Raw genomic sequence first — 10277 nt, 5'->3', positions numbered from 1 at the left:
GGACAACATTGAAAGGGTCCAGAGGAGGCCACCCACATGATCTGGGGACAACAGGGCAGACCCTGCAATGAAAGGCTGCAGGACCTGAACCTGTTCAGCCTTCACAAGAGAAGGCTGAGAGGGGACCTGGTGACTGTCTATAAACTTACAAGGGGGACCAGAAGGGTTTAGGGGAGACACTGTTTCCCCTCGCACCCCCTGGCATGACAAGGAACAATGGACACAAATTATTAGAGAGTAGATTTAGATTAGATGCAAGAACTACTTCACAGTTAGGGCAGCTAGGAGCTGGAACCAACTTCCTAGGGAAGTGGTGCTGGCTCCTACCCTGGGGATATTTAAGAAGAGGCTTGATGACTACCTGGCTGGACTCATTTGAGTCCAGTCTTTTCTCCCGCCCAGGCTGGGGGTCAGACTTGAAGATCTACAAGGTCCCTTCAACCCAACTTCTGTGACTCTATGATTCTATGACTGTGGAGAAAGCAACAGATTGCAAATGGACACGGTCTCCATCCTGTTCTCAGCTGGGCTTTGTGCTCACTCCTAACTACAAAGCAGCAAACTTTCCTGCTAATTCCTCCTGAGCCCTGACTCTTCCTTTCTCTGCATCTGAGCAGCTCAACCCCTTTTCACATAGGACTCCCCACATCTCATGCATCTGCCACAAAGAGTCCTCCATCTCCCTTCAGTCTTGCAACTGGCAATAGCACAACGTTGTTCTCCTTCCCTGCTATACAGCTCTGTTAATAGAGGAGTCTCTGTCTGGAGATGCAAGAGTGAAGTCTTGCACAAAGGCTGTATCGTAGCATCGTGTCGGTTCTGTTACTGTGTTGGTAATGATAAATGATTACAAAATCAGCCTCAGGTTACAGGTTGTACGGGAAATGTAGTGCAGGTAGGCATGACATGAGAAGTTGCTTGCCAGCAGGCTGATAGTTTTGCAGTAACCAGAACTTAATGTGCTATTTCCTTAAGAAAGCATGTACAGTAATCTGTTCTTTCAACAAGCGGCAGTGCAAACAATTACTGCTACTTCCTTAATCTCACCCATTGCTAGGGCATGAAAGATGCAAACAAAGTAAGGCAATCCTTGATCCTCTGGATCATGGTGTACATGAAGAGATCTAGTCAAGTGCCTGCTGAATCTGCTTGTATGCAATCCTGCGATCGTTGCACCAAGATGTTGAGCGTGTACACCTAGGCAAGAGCAAGGGGGAATGCCCAAGACCTGCCATCCCCCCTTCAGACCATTGAGACAGAATCCAAAGGCCAGAACGAGGTCAGTGCCTCGTAGTTTCTGCCAGTTCAGTGCCTCAATGGTTGTAATGTCTGCCAGAGAGCAACAGATAACTGCTGCTGATTGCCCAATGCCTCAGCTAAGGCGCGTTTCTATTAGGGTGACGTCCCATAGCCTTTCTCCAACCAACGAGTACCCACAAGGCATTGGGGGCTAGGGTTTTGAGGTGCTCTTTACTAACCTTACTCTGGAGGTCGCAACACTGGTGTTGTATAGGAGCTGCCCCATCACAAAGAGCCCCACCATGTTGCCCCTGGATCTTCCAGTTGGATGCAGTCTACGGTCATACCCGGACCATGGTTACAGCCCACTGGTTTCTGTAGCCAGAAGCATGCAAGGCAGTGATGCGTCTGTGCCTGCATCTGGCCATCTTTGACTCCCCAGCTCGAACGAGTCTTGTTATAGTGGGGCCTTTGGCAGGAGTGCAGCACATAGGTTAAACATGTGCCTCTCCAGTGGCAGCCAGACAGCCTCACTGTTCTGTCCCCATGCCGCTGCCCACCTCTTTAAACATGGTAGGTGTTCATTTGCCCATGCTTCTTGGGACATACATACCAAGGCACCTCAGGGAGGTGAGGCAGAGCCATTTTCTTTGAACACCAGGGTCACTGGGTTGGATTTCCCTCTTTCTCACATCTAGTAAATTGGGAATAATACTACTGAGGTCAGGACAGATATGCTGGTACTAAACCAGTCTGTGAGAGATGTGGTGCGCTATGTTGGCAGTGTCATTCTCCAGCAACTTCATTTCCGTTCCAAGTAATTGCCGTTTTAGCTGCTGGATGGCAGAGGGAGAGTTGTCCCCATTTTTCTTGGTTAAGCTGAAGCACAGTATTGTTTTAGTATCTCGTGACTTTATCCACGCTGTGAGAGAGAGACTGTATGCAGGCAGTGTGTGGATACCCCCCTCATGTGATTTTTAATAAAAATTTCTAGAAATGCAACTTTTTTCTGTTGGAGAAAAGAGGAAGCAATTCATCTTTGTAACCCTTCCCCATTTCCTGGATGGTTACTAAGACTGACCAGCTGTTTGTCATGCACTGGTTATCTCTGGTTGCTCCCCAGGCCAGCTGTTACCCAGAAGCAAATAGCTTTGCTTCTTCTAAAGGAAGATTTAGGTTTCTTTTTAGCGCTAACTACTCCGTGTGCTTGCTCTCAAATTACAGTGTGCTGTCATGAATGTCTCGTCTTATGAAGAGCTGCTAAATATTTTCCCACGAGAGAGTTGTCTCCAGCACTTCTGTAGTTAAGCTCTAATTATTGCACATACAATAGCAGGTTTCTGTGCTGCACAATGAGAGATCTCTGGGAGGGAGAGGGCCGTGTTCCTCCATCTTTGTATGCTTTATATTCGACGTCCAGGTAATAGCAAGGTTCACCACACCGTGGATCTGAGAAATCGTGGCAGGTAAAGAAAGGGGGTCTGTAATGCTCACTTGCCATATGCAGCAAGTATGTAACCTTCCAGAAAGACTATCTGCTTTAAATAGAGTATTTTCTCTGTGCTTATCCCATTCATCTCCTCTCAGTGCCTATGAACATAGACACAAAGGACTGGAAGGAACCTCCCAAGTTAATGTATGTCATGTTATCCCTCTCATACACTTCATGAATTGTGAGCGTTCTGCTTTGCTTCGGGTGTAGTGAGATAGGTCCCAACATCTAATTTCCTTGGAGATTTGTCATGGCCCCACTAGGGCTTTTAAAATCCAGAGTCTCCTTATTTAGAGTTGTGCAAAAAAGAAAGCTCACCTGCAGCGCAAACCCTGCACAGCTTGTTTGTGATGCTTTCTTTAGGCATTAACACATAAAAATCACAGGTACAAAACATGTGCGGCATGAGAATAGTGAAATGAAAGGACTAGAGCCCAAGCAATACAAATGAAAACAGGAGATAACCACGGTGCTTTATGGAGAGAGACCTCAAACTCTCTTACGTGAGTTCTGAACCTCAGGGATGGTTTTATAGCTTGAAATCTTCTTGGCCAGTCCTAGTATCATGGAGAAGTCAGGCTGGAAGGGACCTCTGTAGGTCACATAGTCTAGCCCACTGCTTGAGGCAGGACCAGATTCTTCTTTTTGTAAATACTTTCTTATCATCTGCCGTACAACCTTTTGAAACAGCAACAAAGGGGAATACAAGAGGCAAGTGAACCTTGGCCTGAGAGGATCTTGTTACAAGGACGTTTTGGAGCAGACTTCTAATTGACTGTGTCCTTAGCAGCAAGCGTTTGCAAAAGCAAAATCCGGACAATTAGCGCTGCTTAAAAAAAACCCAATATAAAAGCAACTTGGACTAAGGCATCTCCACACAAGGGGAGCAGCCGCTGAGGAAGAGCTATTGAGCGCTGACTCAGCAGCATGCCATCCTGGAGAGCAGATTAAATGGTTTGAAATCCCCTCATCCTGCTTCCTCCCATTGACAATGGCTTCTTTTGATGGAGCAAAGGAGGTAGGTGCCCTCCCACTCCATTTTAATGACCTGTGTTTGGATGGATGGCACCTTTTTGGATCTCCTTTGGCTGTCCTTGCGTTTCCCAATTACAACCATCCTTTCCTTGCAGATCCTGTTTCAATGTGGTCTTCTCTGGTTAAGCAAGAATATTGGCCTATTAGTAACCAACAATGAGAAATGCAAATGTAATAGCACTCCATGAGGTTGGTTTTGGTTAGGTGTCTTCAGAGTGTTCCTTGAACCCTTTTTGTAAGAGCTGCACCCCTCACAGGAAAACTGTTCCTGGAGTTGGGGAGATGGGAGAGGAGACTACGTCAGCATGGACATTGACTGTACTTTGAACAGTGATGTCCTTAGGGCATATGGTAGGGCATTAGATAAGGGCCCATGCTAGAGAGCCTCTCAGAGCTACCAAGATGTCTGTGAATGGCCCAGTGGAGATAGTGCCAGGAGTTCCCCATTTCCTGTCCTTGCTGGGATCCAAACGTGTGACGGTGCCCGTGAACCTGAATGTGAGAGGAAAGACTCGTGTGCACTTCGTAGGATTGGGACCCATTGGAGACATTGCAGAAATATGACAGTTCAGGCGCTAATAATGCGAGATACACGTACACAGCCCTTCTGCATCTTGGCTTCATCACGTTTGCATTTGTGATATAAAGAATGTGCCGCGGAAAACTTGCAATTCAGTTTTGATTAGGACAGGCAGGGTCTCTTTAGTGAGTTGTCTGTACTGTACCATGCTGTGGAATACCTATGAGTACTGTGTATAGCTCCATCTGCAATCTCCATGTACTTGTGCATGTAGTTCTGTGTTGGTCAGCATGCACTTTGCATTTGGTTTAATCGCACACGTACAAATTGCCTGTTGATTCTTCTCCATGTACCTCAAGGTGAAATTTATGGATATGCAGATCCTAACACTTCCCATCCCTTCTTGCAGCGAGTTTTCTTCTGCCTTCAGCAGCAGACCCAGGATCCCCCGCACACCCGACATGCCTTGTGCCAGCACCAGGAAGGGGAAAATCCCAACCATTGCTCCCCAGTTCTCTCAGTCCGGACCGCAGCAAACCAGCCGCCCCAGCTCTTCAAGTTCTTCTGCAAGAAGCAGGCAGAGTAAGAGAGACCCTCATTTTTCAAGTTGTCTGTGTTTCAGGGAGCAGGGGAAGAAGGAAGCTTCACAGCAGCTCTCTGCCAAATGTTCCAGTGCTGCAAGTGCTTGAGCAGCGTGCGACAAGGGGCAAGATATGCGCCTCTTTAATTGTATCCTGCCGAGCTCACTGCTTGTATCAGAAGAGCCGTCCTCCTTCCTGTGCTTGACACAGAGGGTGGCTTGAAAACACAGGTGCACCTAAACCTGGTATTGCTTCAGACTCCTTCCAGCCCCCAAAATAGACTTTATCTAGCTTCTGTCAGATTTCCTGCCTTCACGGCCTCTCCTGTGTGTAACCTGCACCTCACCTCTGCCTTTGGCCCGCGTAGCCTCAGAAAGCCAACCCAGGTACAGCTTGCTCACTCAGAACTCAAAAGGGGAATCAGAAAAAACAGTTAAGTGTTGGGGAAGGGAGGGCTGAACTGAAAGCAGCTTCCAGTCTGTTTGAATAGTCTTACCCCTCTGACTCAGTGTGTGATTGCATCCACTGAGATGCCAAAAGTCCACGCAGCTCTAAGTGCCTGTAGGAAGTTCTAAAAGAGTTTCAGCTGTGTCTTCAGGTGGAACGAGAGTTTATTCTTATCTGGCTCCAGTTAAGAACAGGCCTTTCCTTGTAGTGCACACAGGACCTGACTCAGCGCTCTATAAAGGTGCTGTTGGCAGAAACACCGGTTGGCTCTGCATGTTATTCCAAGTGTAGCAACCTAATTATCATCCGAGCTTGCACATTTGAAGCACCTTTTCATCTGAGGATCTGGGAATGCTTCACAGACATTGAACTGCTTCACAGCACCCTCAGTGCCTCAAAGCATGCCTTGGTGGGGGGGATGGAGTGGGGGACAGGGATGCAAGGATGCTTAGTCCCACTCACACAGAGTGAATTTAAGTCCCAGGGGTTGAAGTGACCTGGGCACATTCACTGGCCATGCCACACATGTGAAGGAAAACTGGATTGGAACCAGCTATAGAGGTGTTCCACATTTTCAAGCACTGACTGTGTAGCTGGTTGGGTCTTTTTATAGCTGGATGGCCTTTTTCATGGCATGTGTAGCTGGTTGAGATTTACTGGGCAATTAACCAGTTAATTGCATAATATATGTAACGTGGCAGAGGCCCTAGTAACTCAGCAGCAGAGTTGGGAAGGGTATCTAGATCTCCTACCTGTGCAACAACACCTCTCTCCTAGTGAAGACGTGGGACAATATCCTAATGAGATGGGAGTGAAGCAAATCTACACAGTGCCAGCCACGGAACAAAGGTCAGAGCAAGGTGTTAGTACTGGCAGTCTTTACTTTCTGTTTGCCTCTGATACCAGCACTTTCTGTTTCCTGTCATACAAGCCCTTGCCTGCCTGAATCAGTAGCAGTGTTAATGGCCAGGGGTCCGTCCCTGGTTCCTGTTTCATGCTCGCCACTGGCACAGAAACTCACTGAAAAGGAAGCACTGCTGGAAAAGGGGAAAGTGCAGCACACACACAAGGAAGCGTTGGTCGTGTGGCCGAGCCCCCGGCCGGGGTGGGGGGAGGGTGGGATTCACCATTCTGGCTGTTTGTGGTGTGTGAAAGATGAGTACTTGGCACACATGGCACCCAAAGCCCCTTAAGGGATGGTATCTGAAGTGAGTTCCTTTTCCAGTGATGCCGTGCACAGCCTGGCCTTATTCAGAATGATTCTGCAAGTCAGGGCACAGACGTGGGAAAAGGCAGACAGGGCCCAGTCCTTGTTCCACGTGGTTCGTCACACTCGCATATTGAATTTCAGTGGGGCAAGAATGGGAACCCAGGTCTGTCGCATCCTGGTGCAGTGCCCTCCGACCTCAACCCTCATTTGGGCTTAAAAAGGAAGGACAACCCCTTCCTTCCGCAGTCCTTGAGGGATGGGGTGTGGGTGCCCAAGCCCAACAAGGGTCATGGTCGTGGAGCATGAGTGGAGGCAGGCACCCCCCTACAGGACATCAAGATGCCTCACCAGCAGTTCCTGCTGGGCATTTTACGTGGCTTCCTGCTGATCAGCTGGCAATTGCAGATCCCATTCATATATACCTAGCTTTCTGTTTGCTGTAGGGGGCCTGGACGCCTACCACAGGGCTGTAAATTCCACTATGTGACAAGGTGCCTAAACCCTCTTATTGATATGTAGGAGCTTATCTACGCTGAGGTGTATTTACTCAGGAGGCAGGATGTGAATTTGCAGTGTGTAACTGTCCTAAAGGACCTCCCCACATGGGTGCTCTCAGTGTATTAGAAGTGCCTGTGTGCAAGGTTGTTTCTCCACTTCCCTAGTGGAGCAAGCTGTCTCACACTTGGGGCCTGTCTACCAGGGGCACACAGGAACATTAAGCCGAGTTAATGCTTGAAGTTGATTATTTAAACTGCATCCTACCCCAGCCTGGACGCTTTGATTCAGAATCGGAGTGGCTGGAATTTGATTTCCTTCACTTAACTTGAATTCTGGATAGAAGTGGTCACCCACGCGCTACATGCGTTTTCAGTAGTAGCAGGTGACAGAACGAGGAGCAGTGGTCTCAAGTTGCAGCAAGGGAAGTTGAGGTTGGATATTAGAAAAACCTTTCTCACCAGAAGGGTAGTAAAACACTGGAACATGTTACCCAGAGAAGTTGTGGACTCTCCATCCTTGGAGGTTTTTAAGGCCCAGCTAGACAAAGCCTTGGCTGGGATGGTGTAGTCAGGGCTGGTTCTGCTTGGAGCAGGAGGTTGGACTAGATGGGACCTCCTGAGGTCCCTTCCAGTCCTCATTTTTTATGATTCTATGAAATGAAGTTTAGCATAGTCACTTTAAACTCACCTTTAATTAAACCAGGTTAATTTTCATGAGCACTTCTGTGTAGACAAGCCTTTAACATGCATGTGGACTGTCTGCTTTGGGAGAAATGAGTACCGAGTAGTTAGTATGTTATAAACTTGCATGCCTGTTTACTGGGTCGATGAGCCTGAAGCAACGAAGCAAACCCATGCACAAGGAATGGAGAGTTCCTGGCTCCCAGGTGCCTGCTCAGACCTCTATGCCTCTTCATTTTTGTGCATGTAGAGACACTGTGCTCTTCTGTCAGGCTTTTTTTACCTCCTAGTCATAGATTTCTGATGACACATTGCTCTCAGAAGAGTGAAGTACTGACTGTGACAAGAAGACAAGAGGCTTGTCCAAGATACCTTGTCCATTGTATTTCTACAGCCTCAGCCCTAAACCAGTATTAAAAAATGTCACATTTTATTAAAGGAGAAACAGAATATTCAAGGAATCCAGTTAGACTAGCTGGGCTACTTCTCTCCCTGGGGCTGAGAACATAAGGGCTGATGCCTCAGAAATGCAGAGGAAACATAGGGGCAATTCCTGTAGCTATAAACCTGGAGCCAAGGCAGGTGAATCTACACAGCTGGAACTCCAGGCAGGACTGAGCCCCTCCGTGTAAACCAGCCAAGCAGGGATTTTTGTTTGTTCTACTTCTTGCCTTGCACAGACCAGGCCAGAGGAGCAGGTGGGGTGAGGGCAGGGGGTCGAGATGCCAGAGCAGGCTTGTCCTACCTGCTCTGCCTTAAAAGTCCTGCCTGACCTTGGGTGGATCGTTTCATCTACCTCACATTTGGTCTCACCTCTATGAAGTGTGGCTACTGCTTCCTTTTCTCTGTTTGTCTTGGCTTCTTAGAGGCAAGCTCCTTGGGACTCTTTCAATGTGTGTGTATTAAACCCGGTTTCAGGTGGGTTGCGTAGTTGCTACAGTGATACAGCCAAGGCTAACAGTAAAGGATTATATTGTCAGTGAAGGCAGCAGCCCATCATGACATCCTGTTGTCTAGGAGTGCTGGCAGTGATGTTGGACAAATAACTTGCCCCGCTTAGGGCCTGCTGTAGACGCAGCCGGTGTCAGAGGTGCGGAGTTTGTGGCTGGCGTGCATTTATCTTGGTGTTTATGTCAACACATAGGCTAAACCCCCTCTGGTAGAGCCTGTTTTGTACCGGATCCTGCTTTCAGCTGACAACCCCTTTCTCGTCCTCCTCTTCTGCAGGCAGCCAGTCCTACAGGAAGTGAGAACAGCGCCTTTCCTCAGGAATCTCCGGTCACATTGCTGAAGGACACAGCCAGCTTCCTGTAATGAGCCACACTGGCAGGCTACGGCGAGCTGAGGTTATCAACACCACACTGCATATGCCGCGTACAATGCTTTGGGGACTATCTGATGGGATGCGTCTCCTGTCTTTGCAACGGGCTAAGACAAGAAGGGACCTTGTCGGGATTCAGCATCACTCCAGCAGCAGTGCATAGGGCAGAGCTGGTAGAAGCACCTGATTGCACAGTCTCTAATAACTTATTCTCAAACAACATTGCTGAGTAGCATTAAAAGAATTATCTCTCCCCAGCTGTTGGAGTAAATGCCCTTCGGAGAAGCTGTTCCCACAGCTAATGTGTTGCTGTTTCCTTGGTCCCAGGTTCTGGTGTAGGGAATCGGTATGAAACCTGTTTCAAAAGCCAGGGCTTTGTTTATGAGCTCAGGGCTGGGACATCTCCATGCGAGGAGACTCCATCAGCCAAGAAAGACACTCTGCCTAGCTCTGAGCTAGCTTTCCTGACCACCATCCCCATGACTGCAGCGGGGTTGGGTGTGCATCATAGAGTTCCAGATTTAGCTGGGTGATGTTTGTGCTGGGGTTTCATCCCTCCGGTTTGGGAAATCCAGGCAGCAGAGATTTCTGACAGGCCTCACACTGAGTGTGCCTGCTAGCTGGCACTCAATGCTTTAGGAAGGTGTGTAGTCTTGCTCCTTGCTGCAGAAACAGCAAAGGGGCCAGGGAATTATAAGCAGTGACTGGAAATGCCTGCACCAGTTGCATTGCTGTCCTGCATGGGCCCATCACCCTTTTGTCTCCCTCTTCCTGTTGTCTTACAACTCATAAAGTGAAAACTCTGCTTTCCTGCTTGGGAAGGGGACCCCCATTTCCTCCTGAAGGAAAGCCACAAAGGCCCTCCATGAGGTCACGAGCGACTGCCCCTCCACAAGGTCACTTCCTCTGCGTGTGCCTCTCAAGTGCGAGTGGAGCTGGTTCCTTGACACTTCCATACCCTGCACCACATTCTTTACTGCTGTCTCAAACAGTGAGGTGTTGCATCTGCTTGTGAAACCCTGGCAGGAACTGGATCTCGTCAAATAGACTTGGGTTGGTCCTTAGCAAATACCAAGGGTCAGATGAGAGGGTACAAGACTTTTATCCTGAACACAGAGATAGCAGTTAATTATCCCCATGTCTTATGATGCAGAATCTGTACTGTTCTAGCTTTTCTTGGTAGTGGCAATAAAGAACTCAATGCTGAACTGACAGCCATTATAACTTGGGATACACTTGGTGGGGGGGTTCCCT

The 10277-nt window shown here is 48.3% G+C and overlaps 1 protein-coding gene across 3 annotated transcripts in view; it reads left to right on the top strand.

Annotated features, from left to right (window-relative positions):
- Window positions 1-9683, top strand: part of ARMC9 (armadillo repeat containing 9) — a 97690-nt gene extending 88007 nt beyond the window's left edge. For all 3 annotated transcript variants that reach the window (XM_019532869.1, XM_019532868.1, XM_019532867.1), the window contains 2 exons: window positions 4696-4868; window positions 8930-9683. In XM_019532869.1, the coding sequence (XP_019388414.1) occupies window positions 4696-4868; window positions 8930-8952 (196 nt within the window). In that variant the 3' untranslated portion in view covers window positions 8953-9683. The remainder of the gene's footprint in view (window positions 1-4695; window positions 4869-8929) is intronic.
- The last annotated feature ends 594 nt before the right edge of the window (window positions 9684-10277 follow it).

Source organism: Crocodylus porosus, unplaced genomic scaffold (assembly GCF_001723895.1).
Source record: "Crocodylus porosus isolate Cpor-Errol unplaced genomic scaffold, CroPor_comp1, whole genome shotgun sequence".
Taxonomy (NCBI): Eukaryota; Metazoa; Chordata; order Crocodylia; family Crocodylidae; genus Crocodylus; species Crocodylus porosus.
This window is presented reverse-complemented; position numbering and strand designations above follow the sequence as displayed.